This window comes from Suricata suricatta, chromosome 13, assembly GCF_006229205.1.
Source record: "Suricata suricatta isolate VVHF042 chromosome 13, meerkat_22Aug2017_6uvM2_HiC, whole genome shotgun sequence".
NCBI lineage: Eukaryota > Metazoa > Chordata > Mammalia > Carnivora > Herpestidae > Suricata > Suricata suricatta.
In genome coordinates, this window is record NC_043712.1 from 69,050,158 (window position 1) to 69,070,738 (window position 20,581).

At 45.4% G+C, this 20,581-nt stretch overlaps 1 protein-coding gene across 4 annotated transcripts in view; it reads left to right on the plus strand.

Moving 5' to 3' along the window:
- The window catches only part of TLE1 (TLE family member 1, transcriptional corepressor), a 90,503-nt gene that overhangs the window by 61,426 nt on the left and 8,496 nt on the right, over window positions 1–20,581 (plus strand). For all 4 annotated transcript variants that reach the window (XM_029920350.1, XM_029920351.1, XM_029920352.1 and 1 more), the window contains exons 11-15: window positions 1–153; window positions 1,674–1,818; window positions 2,825–3,015; window positions 4,843–4,919; window positions 18,971–19,220. In XM_029920350.1, coding sequence (XP_029776210.1) covers window positions 1–153; window positions 1,674–1,818; window positions 2,825–3,015; window positions 4,843–4,919; window positions 18,971–19,220 — 816 coding nt within the window. The remainder of the gene's footprint in view (window positions 154–1,673; window positions 1,819–2,824; window positions 3,016–4,842; window positions 4,920–18,970; window positions 19,221–20,581) is intronic.

The following is a 20,581-nucleotide window of genomic DNA, read 5'->3' on the forward strand; positions in this document are numbered from 1 at the left end:
GACCCTTCTTCTCCGCGAGCAAGCCCTGCCCATTCACCCAGGGAAAACGGGATTGACAAAAACCGTCTGCTGAAGAAAGATGCTTCCAGCAGCCCAGCGTCCACGGCCTCCTCAGGAAGCTCCACTTCTTTGAAATCCAAAGAAATGAGCTTGGTAGGTCATAAGAGCCATCACTTGCTTATTTAGCAGGTTATTTTTCTTTGTGGTTCAGAGGACCCTCAAGTATTTGAAATGTGGGGCTTTTTTTTTTTTTAAACTGAGTGAGAGAGTTATGTTTTTAAGTGTTTAAAAGTAAGACTCCTGGGGTGTCTGGGTAGCTCAGTCGGTTAAGTGTCCAACTTCAGCTCCGGTCATGGTCTCACGGTTTGTGAATCTGAGCCCTGCATCGGGCTCTGCTGACAGCTCAGAGCCTGGAGCCTGCTTCAGATTCTGTGTCTCTCTCTCTGCCCCTCCCCTGCTTCCACTCTGTCTCTCTTTCTCTCAAAAATAAATTTAAGAAACATTAAAAAAATAACAGTGTTTCCTTTCCCCCTCTGAGTAGTGTCTTTGGGGCTGAAATTAGAGAGCTTCCATGTCCATTGCCCTTTTACTGGGCAACCTCGTAGGTCCTGAGAAATCCTCATTTTCTTCAGCTGTCCATCTTACCTTATTTTAGACTAACCCATTGTTTCGGGGTTTGTGGAATTGGGTTGGGGTCAGAGTGAGGACATACAAAGTGCCCCGGGCCCAGGGGAAGCCTGGAGCTGGTATGGAGGCCGGAGCCTTGGAGCCTATTCATGCTTTCAGCCATTCAACAAATACTGTGGAGCATGTCCTCTCTTAACTCACAGAAACCCAGCCATAACAACCCCGTGTTTGGCTCTTACACAGTCTTCCTGGGCATTATCCCATTTCACTGATCGGGAGGAAAGCCTGAGGAATTTGCCAAGTTTACGCAGCCCATCAGATCCAAGGCCAGAGGGAGCTGGGGGGGGGGGGGGGCTCTCCCTCTAGCACATGTGTGCTCTTTGCTACCCCATAGTGCTCCTCAGGCCTGGATTTAAAGAATGAAACGTTGAGATGGTGAGGATGAGGCCCTGTAACCCTGGTACTGGCTCCTGAAGGCCTCTGGGCTGGTGGGTCCACACGAGTTATGTAAGCAAGTGGGTGGCCGCTGGAAACTCCACGCACATCTGTCAAACTGATAGGACTTCTTCTTGGGTTTTTGCCTTTGAGATGCCAGTTTGCTTCTCATCAGTGGCCCTGCTGCCTCTCACCATTTGTCTCAATCCCACTGCAAGATTAGAAAACAGGGATCCTCCCTCTGACATTCTTGGTGACCGGGCCATTTGTTTCTGAGTGACTGGGAATTTTTCTCTGGGTGGTCATCATTCTAACTTGGCCCAGATCCAAAGTCCACACGCCTGATGGAAAAATACTTTTTAAAATAAAATCTGCGGAGGAAGAAGTGTGATCATGTTCTGTGTCTCTAGCTAGAGTTTTAATTCTGGCAGGAAGAGGAAAGGTCAACATTTCTCGCTCACGAGTTAATGCTGTCAACATTGTGTGGATTTATGAAAATTGGCTGAGGCAGTAGCTAGAAGGTGCCCAGTGTCCCAGCTGCTGTTGTGATAAATTGTGTAATATGGCTTGGATTAAAAATAATACTCATTTAATTTGTTTAATGATACCAGCATGAAAAAGCCAGCACGCCTGTTCTGAAATCCAGCACACCGACGCCTCGGAGCGACATGCCAACGCCGGGCACCAGCGCCACTCCAGGACTCCGTCCAGGCCTCGGCAAGCCTCCAGCCATGGACCCCCTCGTCAACCAAGCGGGTAGAGCATCGCCTCTTGTTGTGCCTTGTTTTGTTTTCTCCCTTTCCTGGCCTGGGCCCTTGTCTGTGTGCTCCTGACACGATTTCCCCATGAATATGAAATGCACAGACTGCCTGCCCGGCTCCTTCCTATCCCTGAAAAGCCCTGATAAGAAGCAGATGTTTGTCCTGAGAGGTCCCGCAGCTGTACCCTGTTCGGTCTCCCGCTGTTTACGTTGGGCTTTTAAAAAAAATTTTTTTTCCAAACAATCCAAATCCTAGGGGCTTCAATAAAGTTTCCGATATTATTCCACATGTAAGCTCCTTCCCAAACTGTCACTGTGTGTCTGAGTTCTCTAATTCTGACTGAAACGGCCGCCCCAAGTGTGCTTGCTCATGTTACTTGGGTTTTCTGGGCCAGTTTTCTGCTGGTTCATCCCTCAGGAATCACTGGTCTCTCTGGCAATAGAAATCGGGAGGGTTTCAGTGAGAGGCTAGCCTGTGAATAAATTGGTAATTTTTGACTTTATCTTCTTAACACTTGGGCCCACAGGAAAACAGACCCCAGAATATTCCTCTTGAACCCATGCTTTGGCTTTGTAAACCCAGGGTCAGGTTTTCCTTTGGAAATGGTACCAGGGAATGGAAAAGTTTGAACTGAAGGAGAAATCTTGGATTTCATCCAAACCTTCTTTTGAGATTAAGTCAGGTAAACAGGTAGTGTCTGGGCCTTGGTTTGCCTTCTGTGAATTGGGTATAATACTTCTAGCTTCATTTTAATTCCCTGGTTTCCCACTGGTGCCAAGCCTATACCAAGGAGGAAGGGTGTGGGCAGTGCTTTCCCTGGGGTCTGTTTTTCCCTGGAGATGACTTAAGCTGAGTTGGTGGTGATTAAACCCCTCACCCAAGCTTTCCGGGCTTGTCCTCGCCCCTTATAAACGGTGCTAGAAGGGACCCCGGAGCTGAGGGTCAGGCTGGACCACAGCGCCGGCTGAGTCATATTGTGTGCGGCTTGTGCTTCCTTGCAGCGGCCGGCCTGAGGACACCGCTGGCCGTGCCCGGCCCGTACCCCGCCCCGTTCGGGATGGTGCCCCACGCCGGCATGAACGGCGAGCTGACCAGCCCCGGAGCCGCCTACGCCAGCCTGCACAACATGTCCCCGCAGATGAGCGCGGCTGCCGCCGCCGCCGCGGTGGTGGCCTACGGGCGCTCCCCGATGGTAGGTGTCCCCGTCCACACTGTGGGGCAGAACCCCGGTGTCCCTGCACCCGCTGCCCTCAGCAAGCCGTTTCATGATGTTAGGGCCCAGGGCTTCTTGGATCACTGTTTTTGTGGATGAAACAAAGCCGTGTTTAGGAGCTATTTCAGCGGCTCTGAGGACATCTGGTTTTCTCCCCCAAGGTAGATTTGCTTTTTTTTTTTTTTTTTTTGGAAAGCAATGGAATGACTCAAGTAGCTTACAGACACCTTTTCATGCATTTTCTTGTTTTTTTTTTTTTTTCTCTCTTTAATTATTGGGGAAAAAATTTGAGAAGCTGTAACTTTTTCTTTCCGTGCCTTTATTATTCCTTAAACCCAACAGTCTGGCTCAGGTGTAAGCAGTGATCTCGCAGGGCAATGGAGAAAACAGGGATGACTGAAGCCTCCAGACACGTTGCCCATCTTCTTGCCCTGCCTTTTGCCACTATTTAAACCGCCTCCTTTTTGACCCAGAGGATACAAAACAGCCTGCAAAGGGTAAAATCAGCTTGTAATCCTTGACTGCATCAGGGAAAGGGAATAAATTATAACCTGTAATGAATACAAGTCCCTATGTATTCTCTTGACTGGAATATGTCATGTTCATATTTCTCTCCTCCCTTCTTCAGATAGCTTTTTAAAAAAATTTTCTTAGGGGCGCCTGGGTAGCTCAGTTGGTTAAGCGTCTGGCTTTGGCTCAGGTCATGATCTCACAGTTTGTGGGTTCGAGCCCCGCGTCAGACTCTGTGTTGACAGCTAGCTCAGAGCCTGGAGCCTGCTTCAGATTCTGTGTCTCCCTCTCTCTCTCTGACCCTCCTCTGCTTGTGCTGTCTCTCTCTGTCTCTCAAGAATAAATAAAAAACAGAAAAAAAAATTAAAAAATTTTTAAATGTTGATTTATTTTTGAGAGAGACAGAGACAGAGTGTGAGTGGGATGGGGCAGAGAGAGAGGGAGACAGAGAATCCAAAGCAGGCTCCAGGCTCCGAGCTGTCAGCATAGAGCCCGACGTGGGGCTCGAACTCACAAGCCATGAGATCATGACCTGAGCCACAGTTGGACACTTAACCGACTGAGCCACCCAGGTGCCCCATACCCTCTTCAGATAGCTTTATCTCCAGCAATTGGGGCAGAGGAAGTATGTGTTACTTCTCTTATGTTGCACAAATAGGAAGGGCTGCGCAGTAGAGGGCAAGATAATTTAAAGCAAAGTGGGTAGCTGAGGGACTAGGTATCTTTATTAGGGCACACAAACTAAGGAATCTATGAATGTTTGAGCAGTAACTGTGAAACAGGGCAATTTTGCCCCCTTGGGACATTTGGAATATGTAGAGACCCTTTATATTATCAGAAGTGAGGAATGCTTTTGGTACATAGAGTGTAGAATCCAGGGGTGCTGATGAACATCCTGCTGTGCCCAGGACAGCCCCAGACAACTGTCTGGCCCACAGCATTGATAGTGCAAGGTCAAGGAGTCCCGACTCGAGCAAGATACTGCTCTCTGCACTTGTTTGGGCAAGGCAAGACATCCTAAGTCCACAGGAAGTATTTACTGTGGGAAATTGGTTCTCCATGTATAAGTAGACCATGCTCCAGCCTACCTCCCCCAAAAAGAAACATGACTTGTCATGTAGAGTGCGTGTATTACTCTTGCGTTATAATTTTTCTTTTGAAAAATGTTAGCACGTTACTGTTCATATTTATGTTGCTTTTGAAGATCTAGAAGTTTCTAGTGGAAAGGCTTTATAGATGTTCACAAAGTGCCTGTGCTACATAAACTGAGTCTTCAATGCCTTATTTTGTTTCCAGGTTGGGTTTGATCCTCCCCCTCACATGAGAGTACCTACAATCCCTCCCAACCTGGCAGGAATCCCTGGGGGGAAACCGTAAGTACCTCTAACTCCTCAGTTTTGTTTTAAAGGCAATTACTTAGTCATGAGTATTAGCAGACTAGAATTCCAAAGGGAGCACAGGCTTGGACGTTTCCAAGGAGATTTCTAGTGTCTTTTCCTGAGGAGTGTTAACACTTTCTATAAATAGGCACCTTGTAGGTGTCATGCCTCTGTCTTCTCACTATGGGTGATCTCATGCATTTAGGTATTTCTGGAGAGAAGCTGTTGTAGACGGGGACCAGGAGGGAGGCAGGAACCGAGGGTGCTTGGCCCTCCTTGCTTGACCCTTCTTCACAGAGCTGCTCTGCGTTTGCCTTTGGTCAGAGGGTACCTGCTGGAGTTTTCAATAGGACTGTGTTGTGAGCAGTAAGCGTCACGAACTCTTGAAATCTCAGAAACTTGAAACGTGTTGTCTTTTTACCCAGCTCAGCGCTACCTTTTTGTTATTTTGGTGGAAAGTAGAGTTGTGCAAAGGGTAGTCGTGGCATCTGGGCATCTGTTGTTGGAACTCCCCGCTCGCCCACTAAAGTTTGGTGTATGCTTTACTCTGAGAGGTCCAGAATGACAAAACACAGAGTGGCTTTGGCGGAAACCAAGAACGATAGATTAAGGGACAAAAGAACATTCAGAATTTGAAAAACCCTGTTGGTTATTCTTCCAGGGTCACTTATAATCACTTGCTTCCATATGTTAGTAAATAGAAATGTGATTTTGAAGAATTCCGAAAGCTTTCAATTTTTGTACAAAGCAAAATTAAACTACAGGGGTCTGTCTTCCATGCCGTCACATACTCTGCCTTTCTGTAGGACCTTTTATAATTTTGGTTTTTCCAAATAGGGTTGTGTGTCACATAGGCCTTCAGTTTCTTTCTTTTTTTTTTTTTTTTAATGTTTATTTACTTTGAGAGAGAGCAAGCATGAGAGGGGGAGGGGCTGAGAGAGAGGGGGAGAGAGAATCTCAAGCACTCTCTGCGCTGTCAGCTCAGTGTTCGACATGAGGCTTGAACTCACAAACCATGAGATCATGACCTGAGCTGAAATCAAGAGACAGACACTTAGCTGACTGAGCCCCCCCCCAGCGCCCCCAGTTTATTTTTCTTTTACTCTCTGCCTTTGTGTGGTTGCTTTTAGTTTTTATTTATGTGTCTGCTGCATATTGCATATTACATTATTTTGAGTGGTCCATTCAACCACCTGGTCATCTTCGTGTGATTTTGATTGGAGCCTTTCTTCACATTAACCAGCAGCATGAGGAAAAATGGAATTCCTTACTGCATCAACTGCTTTTTCGAAAGTAGATTCCCATGGCTGTTACATGCATTGTAATGTCTATTTCATGGTAATTTGATTCATGACTAAATGAGCATTTTGTTTGTAGTAGGAACTGGTAGAGACGTTAGGACTTTAGTGTGACATCTTAGGCCCAGGGAAGAGCAGGATTGGGGGTGGGTTGGTGGCGGGGACAGTGTTGCAAATGCTGTCTTACCTGGCAGATCTCTCTTCATTGAATAACCGTTAACTGATACATTGTGTATTTCTTTGGGTATGCCCTCTGCATCCAGCCTCAGATGCCCTAGGGCACTTAATGGGTATTTATCTGTGGTCTCTGGCAGTGTGACTGTTGTGTGCCCTACAAGCTAGTGAATGGATAAAGGGCAAATGAGTAATGTGAATAAGAGGCAATAATTAATAGTAACTGATGAATCTTCAAGGGAATAATATACAAGTAATGCCAAGTTCAACTGATCGTTAGAGAAAGCCAGTTTCAAGAGTTGGAGGTGTGGGGGTATGTCTGGCTGCCAAGACCCCACCGTGAATGGGATATGTGAGGCAGATGGCGGGGGGCGGGAGAGGTTGTAAGAGCTATGAGCTCTCGGGATGGTCTTGGAGGTTGGTGTGCAGAGGACTGTTAACTCAGACCTAATTAGCTCCTTATAATAGTGTGTGTATGTGTGTCCCTAATGCAGTTAGACACCAAGTTTAAACCTTCTGTGAATGATGGTCCTGGTGTCATTTATTAGAGCCAAAATGTTCATGTGCTTAGCTTGTGAGCACCTTGGATTCCTTTGTGTTCACAGCTCCATTATAGGATATGATGTATTCAGGGACAATGACGGGGCGCAGCAGGAAAGTGGTGAGAGTCACAGTTGAGGGAGTCTCTCTGAATCAGAGTATCACCGCTCTCCAAAACAGTGAAAATATATTTTTTAGGATTTTCTTTTAAGTTTGAGGGGAGACATATTATGTGAGGACCATCGAGTTAATATTAGAAGGAAAAAAGAGACCGTTGTCTTTGGGACCTGGGCTATACATCTTACTCTTTTTGTTTTGGTCCATTAATTAGTATGAGAGGACTTCCTGTCCTCATTGTTGAGTAAAGTTGAGGCAGTGCTTCTCAAAGCATCCACGATGACCAGTTTTTTCCCAACATGACCAAGATTGTACTCTTGTAACAGACAAATACAGATGAACAGGGAGAGAAAGATAGAAAATATAAGCCCCAATGTTTTACTACAAGAGTCCGCTGTCATGAACTGACTGTCAGGCTACTGGAGAAGCATTTTCAACACTAACTCTCCATGAGTGAGCTGATGTCGGTGCAGAGAGTAGCAAATGTTTGCAGACTGCACTTTGAGCAGCTTTGGTTTGAGGCACTTAAGAGAAATGGTGAAAAACCAAGGCCAGGGCGAAGGTGAACAAGGTGTGGTAAAGGTTTGCAAATGTCACCCTCTGAGAAGTACCGATTGAAGTTAAGATTTGGTAGGGCGATGGATGGCTCTTCATGGATATTTGAGCAAGATCCGCTCACTGGGCAGGCTCCAGGAAAGAGAATGTTCATCTTCCCTGCCTAATATGGAAACATTAAAGGAACAAATACTGTGGTTACATTTGTGAGAGGTACTATGAAAGCAGAGCAGTGTAAAGAATGACCACAGTTAGGATGGGAAGGGCTTCCTTGGGCTGCGGAGGACACACAGACAGCTGAGGCCTGTGCAAGAGGAACGAGCCCCAAGACAGAGGCGGCAGAAAAGGTAGGCCGTTGTAGGGAGAGGGTACAGCCTGTGACCTGTTGCTAGCACGGAGAGCTTGAAGGATTCATGTGCAAATGCATGGGTGCCTCCTGGGAGCCAGCAGGACAGCCAAAAGAGTTCAGTTGGGGCTGGAGGGACCTTGGAAGTGCCTCCAGTGCAAATGTCTGCCTGTGGTTCCAGTCTCCTTTGATGGCCTCACCAGGTGGCTCTGTGCCTCTGACCAGGCATGTCTAGTGATGGGCACTTGCAGGTGCCTGGAGAAAATCATTTTCCCTGGCTGTGTGAAAATTGCTCCAGCCCTTGAACTAGGATCTGTCTTCTGAGAATCTTTATCCATCAATCCTGCTTCCTTTCTACCCCTTGAGACCACACAGAGTGCCACAAATCTGTCATCCCTGTGACAGCCCTTCAGATATCTGGAGACCACCATCTGGCCATGAGGCTTCTCTTCTGGCTGAATATGTCCATTGGTTCAGCCCTATCTTGTGGGATGTAACTTCAGGTTCCCACACCATCTGCTCACTAAAATCTAACCGTCACCTCCCTCTTGTCCTGTCTTTCATTGAGACCTGCCACATAGGCATAGGGGACCCTACCGGTAGCTCACAGCTTAGTGATGGAGAGACTACATTAATCAAATAATCACAAAAATAAATGCATAATTGTAATTGCGAGAAGAGCTACAACCGAAAGGAACGCTATCTCATAAAAGCATGTGGTAGGCTGATCCTTTCTGAGAAGGTCAAGAAGTGTTCTGAGCTGTCTTGACTCCATAGGCACTGGATGGAAACTTCTAGGCTGAAGAACTAGTATATGCAAAGGCCCAGTGGCTTACTTTTAGTTTTTTAAATCAAAGTGGAATAGAGCAAGGTAGGTGACATATGTTGCCACTCTTCTGTTCTTGGTGTCAAAGTGATGTAAGATCTCAGTAGGGTTTCCCAGCCAACCGGGTCATTTTCCCTGTCTCCCTCATCCCCATACCAGTCTCTTCTAACTTCTCTTTGTTAAAGGCATCTTCCCCATTCTCTCTGACATCTGGCACAAACTTTAGCCTTTCTTAAGTCACATTTTACCAGTCTTTTAATCGTTAAAATCCTCACTTATTTCCTACTCGCTTTTGTCAGTAAATCCTAGGTGAGTATTCCTCTTTTTCTTTTTTTAATTTTTTTTTTTTTTTTTTTTGAGAGAGATAGAGTGAGCACAGGTAGGGAAGGGGCAGAGAGAGAAAAGGGGAGAGAGTGAGTCCTAAGCAGATTCCATGCTCAGCAAAGAGTCTGATGCAGGGCTTTATCCCATAACCTTGGACCTGAGCTGAAACCAAGAGTTGGACATTTAACTGACCAAGCCACCCAGGCACCCCAAGTTTTCTCCCTTCTAAAGTGCTTACCTGATTAGGTCCTTTCTTGCTTCAGAGATCTTCAGGAGTTGCACATAAACTCATGATGGGGGGCACTCACGGCCCCTCTGGTGCTATTACCCCCACATGCTTTTCTAGCCACACATCATGTGTTTTTTGTATCTTGCGCTTGGACCGAAAGAGAACGTTCCATTTCCTGAGAGATTCTCCTCCTTCTATCTGGAGCAGTGTCCCTTCTCACCAGTCTTCCCTCTTTCTCTGGGAATACGTGTTTTTCAAAGGCCATTTCTGTTGCCGCCTTCTCACACGAAGCCTTCACTGATGCCTTGTCAAATGTGAGCCCTCTCCAGGAGCGTCTTGTAACATCTTAGGACACATTGCACACCGTGGCCTTGAGTTATCATCATGTGTAAATGTCCTATTTCTACCTGCTTCTTCCTTACTAGAATTGAAGCTTCTAGAATCCCTCTGTCCCTTTGAGCTCAGATACCCAGTAAACACATATTTGGTGCATTGAGTAGGTGGGAGATGATTCCAGGATTGTGTAAGACTCTGTGATTCATCCTTTCCAAAGGAGATTCACATTTCGCATTTTAGAGTTCAGTATGCTGATTTATAAGAGGTAACCCTGACTGTGTTTTCAAACCCTCGAGGCGAGATTTAATTGGTATTATTTGGTCAGCTTAATGTGAACTCACTTTTAGTTTTCGGAAGTTCCCCTGAGCTTTGTGGAGTTTCCCCGGTAAGAGAAATTGTGAAATTTAGTTAGGTCAACATCTCTTTGCGCTACCCCCAAGACGTCATTTTGGCCCTGATATGCTGGCTTCCTCCCCATAAATACTTGGGGGCTGGGCTCTACCTGTCTCGTGTAGTAGCACCTAGAGGTCAGTAATAACTCAGACTAATAATAGTTTGGCTTAAGATTCCAGCTTAGTTCCAAGTTCCTTCACCCTGTGTTTTAATGCTAGACATGTAATTGAGAAATCTTACACCCACTCGTTTAGTGTTTAAATAAATCTTTTAAGTACCTTTTTGGAGTTGGAGCCTAAAGAGAAAAGAAAATGTTAACTACATATGAGGTAGAATTGCCTCTTAGGAAATCATGTTTTGCAGCAGTGAATAGAGGCCATCCTGGCTTCTAGCCAAGGAGACATTTCCGTGGTCAATCCCCGCCTCCCTCCCCAACCCCATTTTCCTTTCTTGAACTTGCTTCTGGTTCCTCTGTTGACCATGTCTAGATGTCTAGAATCCACAGCTGGCTTGTTTTGTGGCTTTGAAATTTAATTCAGCCCTCTTTTTACTTGTTACATTATTTGGGTATTTTTTTTATCTATTAATACTAAAAGTTACATGCCTATTTTGTGCCTTATTATCACCATTTGGGTTTTGGTTTGTTTTGTCTATTTATTTTTAGTTTATTTATTTGGAGAGAGAGAGAGAGCATGTAAGCATGCATTAGCAAGGGAGGGCAGAGCCAGAATTCCAAGCAGGCTCTTCATGGTTGGTGGGGAGGGAGCCCTCCTGGGAGCTCCATCTCCTGAACTTGAAGATCATGACCTGAGCCAAAATCAAGAGTCGGATGCTTAACCAACTGAGCCACCTAGATGCCCCATTTGGGTTTTGGTTTAATTTCTATTTTTCTACTCTATGATCTTCTGGGAATGTGTAGTTAATTTCTTGAGATCCTATTGAAATGTGAGGTCCTTTCTTTCAGTGTGTTAGGTTTAGCTACTAGACAGTTGGCCTCCCCCACGTCTCTCCCTTCTCCCTCCTCACCTCATCAGAAATGCCTTTCAGTTTATCAGCAGGGAATGTAGTTTATTTCTTGCTCAGATAACGCTTCTTTGTCCATAGTAGTTGGTTCCTTTGCTAGACTTTTCAAATTGAGCTTAGAAATGGCTGTATTTTAAACTTTTCTTTATCTTATTTTTCATCTAGGAATCTCTCGGTTTGAGTTTTTGCCCTGCATGGGAGCCTTGTTGCCACCCCAATGCATTTACACGTTTTGAAACACTTAGTTGGCAAAGGAAGTAGGACCTAGGGTTCAGAATCATGAATGCTAACTTTGCTAGTTTATCAACTAGCCAGTCTCCTGTTTTCTCTGTCTAGTAATTTTCCTTATCATGTCCATTGTAAGAAGTTCTACATTTGCCTTTTCAAGAAATGAGAATGTTAAAGTCAATAAGGAAGCAGACAAAACAGTCTCCCATCTTAATGTTTTACATTCTCACCTTGTAATTTAATTGTTTGCAAAACTCTCCATTCATGTAGAAATGCTGTCGTTCAAATAGGGTATGAATTGTGCCCTGATCTGCATATTTGCTTTTTGGGAGGCGGCAGGGATGCCAAGCTGGAAAAATTCTGCATTTTATAGATGTTATGGGTTAGATATGCAGACCCTAAGAAATGTTAAAGGTAAACCTTGTTATATTGGCAGTGAAGGAGATTTTAACATAAATAGATTAATTATATTCCCAAGGACCTATTTTCTTTCCTTGAAATCTTAGAATGACATGGCTCTGATTTCCTTATGACCTCACATCACAGTCCCCTAGTCACCACCTACATTGTACTCATTCTTGAGGCAAAGAGTGTCCTCCACCATCATAAATTACATTATTCATCTACTTTGGAATGACCCAGGTGCTTCAGCATTCACAGCCTCAGTGCCAGGCCTCTATGATGAAATTGCGCTAATGACATGGACGTGAAGGTCTCTTTTGTGTAAGTTACATGTCTCTATCCTGATGGGCATGTGTTCTCCCTCTTCAGGGGAAAATGTCCAAGGTAGTGCCAGTGTGAAGCTAGGTTGAAGATTAAAAGCTCTATTTTTGTAGCAGGCGTGCTCTGGGTGCCTAGACTTGAACCTTGGCTTTGCCATTTACTTTTTATTTATTGATTTTGAGAGAGAGAGAGTGACAGAGTGTGTGCACAAGCAGGAGAGGGGCAGAGAGAGAGAGAGAGGGAGGGAGGAAGGGAGAGAATCCCTACCAGGCTCCACTCTGTCAGTAGAGAGCCCGACTCAGGGTTTGAGCCCATGAGCTGTGAGATCATGACCTGATCTCAACCTGCATTTTATAGATGTTACGGGTTAGATATGCAGACCCTAAGAAATGTTAAAGCCGAAACCACGAGTGTGATGCTCAACCGGCTGAGCCACCCAGGCGCCCCTCCTTTAGGGTATGCTTTTCAGTGACTAGACACAGGATTGCTCTTTTTTGCTTGTGACCTAAGGCCGCTTGTGCCACGCCTTGCTTTGGAAGAAAGAGTTCTGCATCCACTGGGCTCTGCTGACTTGGGGAACGGCCATGGATTTCCCTCCATTACTATAGTTGCTTTCATTGTTTTGGTCCGGATCAGCTCCCTAGGAACCACGTTTCCCCCTCCCTGGAAATGTTGATACTGTCTCTCAGCGACACTTGGTATGACTACTGGGAAATTCTTGGGGAAGGTTGGCTGACATAACCCAAGTGGTTACAGGACTGTCCACCTTTTTGTAGCTTCCTCTCCTTGCCAGAGCAACCTCTCATGCCTCAGTTTAATAAGTGACTAGGGTAGCAAGAAATGACCTGGGGTGTTGAGATTCATGTATTGAGTGCCAGCTGTATGCTGGCTAGTGAAGTCCTCCCACCTTTCCCTAAAGAACTCTGGAGTGAGGAAAACGAAGAATGAGAAGTGTCAACACGTGCAGTGGTCCACAGTCTGACGTGTGCCACAGTGGAGATTTATAGGAAGAGCTAGGACCCTGGAAAAGAATCCTCTGCCTTGGGAGGTTGTGGCCAACTAAGGAGGAGAGAGAGCAAGTGATGTGCACTGAGGAGGGAGGTGGTGCTATTTTAGGCAGGAGGGAACAGTTTGTGCACAACTCAGAGATGTGACAGCATACGATATTTTAGGGGACTGGCCCATCATTCCATGTGGCAGGGAATTTAGGATACAAGACGGTCACATGGCCCAATGACACTGAACTGTGAAGGGCCTGGTGAGCCCTGAAGAGCACGTGAAGTTTTTTGATAGGATTAGATTTTTGATACCTGTTAATACAGCAAGAGTCCCCTCTGAGAGCGCCAGGTCCACAGGCAACAAGGTCTTGGCCACAGCCATTGTCTCCAGGGTCCATGGCTCTCCATCACGGTTTACTGGATCTGCTGCTGGCGTTCCTATCTCCAGCAAACCAAGTCTGTAAACACCTGTTTTCCTTTGGCTTCAGAACATAGCATGGTTTTATTAGCAGGAGTCCGTCTGCTAGGAACAAACAACCTGCATCTCCAAAGCGCAGCCTTGTTTTCCAGCCTGCCACTCCTGGGGAGGATTCCCAGTGGGGACTCTTGAGTTTGAGTTCCTGCACCTCTGCTGGGTGTCCAATAAAGGAAGAATCCTCGGCTCCGGAAGAGTTTGATTTCATTCTGCTTTTACAGCTGTGCTGTCCATGGGGCTTTATTCTTTTCAGTTCTCCCAACCAGACTGAAAGATTAGACGGATTCTGATCAGCAGCTGTTCAGAAAGCTGGGTTGGGGGGGTGCTCAGTTCTGTGAGGCTTTCTTGGGTGCAGGTGGGTGGCCCCAGCAGTGTGGCCCCTAACAAAGGTGCTGGGGACTTACTCTTTCCATCTCACAGTTTGCCACAGTCCTAGCTAAACATCCTCCTCCCCAGTCTTGCCCTTGGGGATTACCGATTTTCTTTGCGTAGTCTCTACTGTGTGCTTTCCCAACTCCCACCCTGCACCTTCCGCCCTTTCTGCATTCCTGACTTTTACACTTGTCCACTGGTTGGTAAAAGAGCCCTGGACAGATTGTGCCCTCACTTTCATCTTTTTAAGTCATGAGTGTTTAATGCCGATACTCCCCTTTTCTGAAGGCCCCTGCAGGCATGGAATGTGGCATTCCATGTTTTATGGTTTTGGAGCTCCTTTCATCCTTCCAACAAAGCTTGCAACCCTTCTGTTTTGTCAGTTTTTTCTATCTTGTGGATCAGGAGTGGACACATTATAGGCTGCAGGTAGTTAGGCCAGTAAGGACAACCATGGTTAGTGAGGTCAGCGAGCCAGGCAATTCTCATACGTTTAACACTAGAGTCAGGGCTCTTGACGCGACTGGGGACCTAGTCTACCTGATCATGGGTTGGGAGCCGGCTTAACTTTTTTTCTTGAATAAACAAATAAATTTCCCCTTTTAAAATTGAGATGTATACATAGGGGTTCCTGAGTGGCTTAGTTAGCTAAGCATCTGACTCATAGTTTCAACTCAGGTCATAATCTCATGGTTCATGGGTTCGAGCCCTGAGTTGGGCTCTGCACTGATGGCATAGAGCCCACTTGGGATTTTCTCTCTCTCCCTCTCTCTCATCCCCTCCCCTGTTCATGCTTTCTCTCAAAATAAACACATAAACTTAAAAAAATGCTAAAATATATTAAAATAGAGATATACATATAGAAAAGTGCATGAATCTTACATGTATAGCTCAGTGATTTTTCACCAGGGGCACTGATGAAGCCCCTCTTGCATCCCTGGCAGTCGCTGTGGGGAATCACCACTCTGGCTTAATATCACAGATGAATTCTGCCTGTACTTGAAATTCTATAAATCTAGTCATTCCGTATACATTCCTTGATGGCTGGCCTCTGTCTGAATTCAGGCTTGTGAGATATTTATAAATCCTCACTCTCTGTGTATAAATTCCCCTTCCTGGTTGATTTTACTTCTCCTCGTTCTTCAACAAGTAGGGAATCTAAGTTTCCTTCTGGGAAGACTTGAACGTTGCTGGGATATGCCATCAATGTGGCCTTTTCTCAACGAGATTCTTGTTCTCCCCGTAGGTGAATAATTCCAGCCTCTCATTTGCTCCCCTCATTTTCCCTTCCAGTTGATCCCTCTTGGAGACCCATCAGCCCTTTGCATCGGTCTGGTTTGTTCACTTGATTAGGCTCTCCAGCACAGCGGGCAGCGCCAGCTTCCTCCGAGGCCCCCTGTGACTGATGTATTAACATCCATATGGGTTTCCCCTGGGACCGAACAGTGTTTACAGCTTCTGGCAGCAGTTCACTACCCTGTGAACCAATTTTAAATTGCCTCAGGATGATGATCACAGACCACCTGTGTGGTTTAAAGAAGGGGACACCTGGGAGAGAGGTGGGTATCTTCCAAAAATGAGTGTACCGCTCTCTGTCTGCACTTTGTGCATCTGTTTTAATCTGAAACATTTAACTCTATAATAAGCGGGCTTCCAGTTGAAGCAAGGTAAAATTTTATTCCCCTAAAAATCCAGGATTGCTACGAGGGTGCCTGATGGAAAGTTTGCCCACCAGGAGGTGCCCCCCTGGGTTTTTGGCAGGCAGAGAAACTAACCTTCACATGGTGCCAGTGTTCTTACAGCACAGAGAGTTTTAAAAGGCAAGTTCTCTCCCCACGTCAGTCATTGTTCTGAGCAAATATGTTTAGATCGATTGTTTTATGAAAACGCTCTGGTCATTTCTCCAAGCTTCTCCTGGCTGTTTGTGATTTTCAGAGTCAACTCATGGTACCCAATATCTGGGCCACATAACTACTGGACCTTGTGGAATTCTTCTAGAACATGAATAGAGTGAATCTCCAGTTCTTGTGGTCCCATCTTCAGGGGAATACAGTGAATGTTACTTGATTCCAACCCCAGATATCTTGTAATAAATAGCATAGGTTCCGTTAACTACAACGTGCTTGTATTAAGAATTAGAATATCATGTGGGCTTGATATGTTACGAAGGACCCCAAAGAATACTGTTGGGTAAAAAACAGGAGATTAGGTGGTGTGGTGATGAAAAGGGCTTGGAGCTGTAGTTGTTTCGTAGACATATTTAGTTTCTAGGACATTTTTAGGGTACCCATTATGTGTGCTCAGTTATTCAAATTAAGGGTAATGTTAAGGATTTGGTCCAGCTAGCCATTTAAGATTAGTTATGGGAACCAGTTTGTCAGGAAATAACATATATCTAAGATTGTGTTGTTTGGTTTGGGGTAGGGGCAGTTCTTTTATAAGCCTTCCATGTATTTGATATTTTGCTTTCATAAGGAGAAAATAATAGTCTAATTTTCTTCTCAAGCTTAGGGAAGTATGCAGGTTTTATGTGCAGGCAGGTTGGAAACCCAATAACCTTGTATCATTTTTCAATTTTGTGCATGCTAAGTTATTTTTACAAAATTTGAGTGAACGTTAAAATGAAAACTCAAGTTCTGTGTTAAACCCATGGTCTTTAGATCTGTAAAGGGAATTTAAGGTGCCAATGACAAGTTCCAGAAAGGAACCCAGACTAATCCCAGAGGGTTATGGAAAGGAGGAAACTCTACATTCTTCATTTATTATATATGCAGACCTATAGAAAAGGCTTAATCTTGAACTTGTAGAATGCCTAGTGATGTTTCAGATAGGAAGAAAGTGACGTAGTGGTCTCTTCAAAAGTGTCATGTGCGTAATTCCATCCGCTTGAATGCTGGGGGTGATATTAGCACTTCTGTATCTTCTACCTTCTTTTTAATGTTTATTTTTATTTTTGAGAGAGAGAGTGCAAGAGGGATAGGGCAGAGAGAGAGAGAGAGGGAGACTCAATCTGAAGTAGGCTCCTGGCTCTGAGCCATCAGCACAGAGCCCAATGTGGGGCTCGAACCCACGAACCATGAGATCATGACCTTAGCCAAAGTCGGACACTTAGCTGACTGAGCCACCCAGGGGTGCCTGTGTCTCTCACCTTAAGTGTCTTTTCTTTGTGCATGTTTTATATCTGTAATATCTTTGTGCTTGGAGTTTAAATCATTAGAACACAAAGCATAAAATGTGCCTTAAGATTTTGAGGTGGAAACAAGTAGGTATTGGGTTAGGTTTGTTCGTATTTAACAGGAAAGGAAAACAATAGCTTAAACAACGTGAAAGTTGATTTCTCTCTCCCATAAACGATCCTGGCTGTCAGCAGCCCAGGGCAGATCTCACAGCCCCACAGTGTCACCAGGGCCTCTGCATCCTATCTTTGTGTTCTACTTCCTGCAGCAATTGATTTCCATCTTCAGAGTGGCCTCATGGCCCAAAGGGCTGGCGGAGCTCTAGTCACCTTGCTCAGAGTTGAGGCAGTGGAAGGAGGAAGAAAAGAGGACAGGAATCTGGATCTTCCCCACTTTAAAAATTCTTTTTCGGTGGCTCAGTCGGTTAAGCCTCCGACTTTGGCTCAGGTCGTGATCTCATGGTTTGTGGGTTCGGGCCCAGTGTCAGGCTCTGTGCTAACAGCTCAGAGCCTGGAGTCTGCTTCAGATTCTGTGTCTCCCTCTCTCTCTGTCCCTCCCCTGCTCACACTGTCTCTCTCTGTCTCTCAAAAATAAATAAAAAAACATAAAAATTTTTAAAACTCTTTTTAATTAATCACTTTTGTTTTTTAAAGCAGTTTAAGGTTCTTATGCAAAATTGAACCAAAAGTACATAGAGCTTCTGGATCCCTGGGGTCCCTCTCTTTGAAGTTATGAACCGTGTGCCCCCCAATAGCACTTGTAGAGCCGTATATGTCACTGTTGAGAACATGGCCTACCTGGCGAAAGGGAAGCTGGGGAGGGTAGCAAAGAGTAGCTTTGCTGCCTTAGATAAAACTGGAGTTTGTAGCCAAGGTAGACAGACTGTTGAGGAGAAAACTTGAAATCTGTCATAAAGTTGGGGCTCCTGGGTGGCTCACTTGGTTAGGCGACCAACTTCAGCTCAGGTCATGATCTCGTGGTTTGTGAGTTCCAGCCCAGTGTTGCGCTCTGTGCTGACAGTTCACAGCCGGGAGCCTGCTTCAGATTCTGTGTCTCCCTCTCTCTGCCCCTCTCCCCCCAAAATTAAACATTAAAACATGTTTAACAAAAGAAATCTGTCATAAAGCCATTTGATGAAAGAGAACCTTTAATTGGGGCACCTGGGTGCCTCAGTCAGTTGAGCATCTGACTTCAGCTCAGGTCATGACCTCATGGTTCATGGGTTTGAGCCCCATATCGGGCTTCCTGCTGTCAGTGCAGAGCCTGCTTCCGATCCTCTGTCCCCCCTCTTTGTTCCTCCCCTGCTCGCTCTCTCTCTCTCAAAAATAAATAAACGTTAAAAAAAGAGAGAATCTTTTATTATTTTTTCTTAATTATGCATACGAGAGTAACTTCAAGCCTGAAACTGGTAGGTTTAGAAAACTGTTTTCATTTGTTAGTGTTGAAATATACTGTTTACTGTGTGCAATTATTATGAGTTCTTGAGGGTTTCATCTGAAGCATAAAAAATAATCATTTAAAATTATGGTAAGAAATCATACAATTATACAGGTACATTGAGAAAGAGGTATTTTATGTTAATTAGGAAACCTACTTAGCGTCGTATAAGGGATTTGAAGGGATGCTTTATGGAATGGTTAGGCACAATTGAGAAATCTTTAAATATTTAAAAAATACAGTTCATATACATTTCTTTTGGTACAGCCCAGACTTCTGCTATTATGTATTTTAAATTTGTTCCTTCAGTAAATACTTCAGGTTCTATTGATTTCAGAAGAGAATCATGAGGAGAATCTTTCCTTTCTTTGTCTTCCTCACAAAGGCTGCCGAGGTGATGACTAACTGCTTGATGATCAGTGTTTCCTCTGTCTCCTCTCCCGTCTCTCTCTCTAACCGTCCCCTTCCCCCAAAGTGCATACTCCTTCCACGTCACCGCGGACGGTCAGATGCAGCCCGTCCCCTTCCCCCCCGACGCCCTCATCGGACCCGGCATCCCCCGCCACGCGCGCCAGATCAACACCCTGAACCACGGGGAGGTGGTGTGCGCGGTGACCATCAGCAACCCCACACGACACGTGTACACGGGCGGGAAGGGCTGCGTCAAGGTCTGGGACATCAGCCACCCCGGCAACAAGAGCCCCGTCTCTCAGCTCGACTGTCTGGTGAGCGAACAGGAACTGGTGCACGAGGGTAATGTCTCCCTGGGGACTCAATAAGGAAATGGCTGTTTGGGCCTGGGTTTTATCCCCATTATGAGGAAATGGAAAACCTTTCTGTTTCCTGCCTTAGCTCTTTAGCCCCCGCCCGAAATGTGAAGGTTTCGTTTCATTTGTTGCTATTTCAGTGGTTAAATCCCCGAGTTGATGGATTCCTTTTACAAAATATTTTACAGTAGTTTACAGAAGCTGTCCTTGTTTGAACATGGACTCAGAAGGGGGCACAGCCAGGCCTGGACTCTGAGCCCTGCGGTCCTCTCAACTTGTGATTTCCCTACAGCCTTCGCATAAATACTGAATAGTAAACATACGACAGCGTGGCATAAAAACCGTTCTGAACAGGGCCTGTGTTTTCAGGGAGACCTGGGAGGGCTGGCTGCGTTTTATTACCTTACCTTCAGGAAAGGTTAATAGATCACGCTGCAAGGAGACAGGGTGGCCGTCCACAAAACGGAAGGGTGAGAACACTTTCCCAAGGCACCCTAAGCCACATTCTCCCAGAGTAGGAGAACATACCATTTTGCATTTTTCAAGATCCATACACCATGTTGGGACTTGTTCCCTCTGCTAAACTATAACCCCAGAATTTACAGACCATGTACCATTGGCCTTAAGCAGACTAAAGGCCACCTTGTCCCTGATGTGACCACCTCCACTTTGCTGCGGTGGGTGCGACAGTTTACCCACTGCCCGCCTGGTGACTGGTGAGGATTCCACTTTATGGACAGAGCGTCCATAAAGAAGAACAGTGGTGTTTTTGAGATATGAAATTGTTTTTTGGAGTAGTTATTGATTTATTTTATTTTTAATTTTATTTTGTAATGTTTATTTTTGAGAGAGACAGAGTGCAAGTGGGGGAGGGGCAGAGAGAGAGAGGGAGAAGCAGGCTCCTCCAGGCTCTGAGCTGTCAGCACAGAGCCCAACATGGGGTTGAACCCACGAGCTGACAGATCATGGCCTGAGCTAAAGTCAGACACTTAACCAGTTGAGCCACGTAGGCACCCCATTGATTTATTTTTTAATCAAGTAACTTTATTTTTTTTGTGATGTTTATTCTTGAGAGAGAGCAAACACAACCGGGGGAGGGGCAGAGGGAGAGGGAGACAGAGGATCTGAAGTCGGCACTGCAAGCCCCATGTGGGGCTCGAACTGACGAACTACGAAACCATGACCTGAGCCGAAGTCAGATGTTCAACTGAATAAGCCACCCAGGCACCTCGAATCAAATAAGTTTAAAAATTTTCCATTAATGATACTGAAACACGCTAAAACATAGCCCTATGTTCTAAAACGGTAGGAGTACTTGG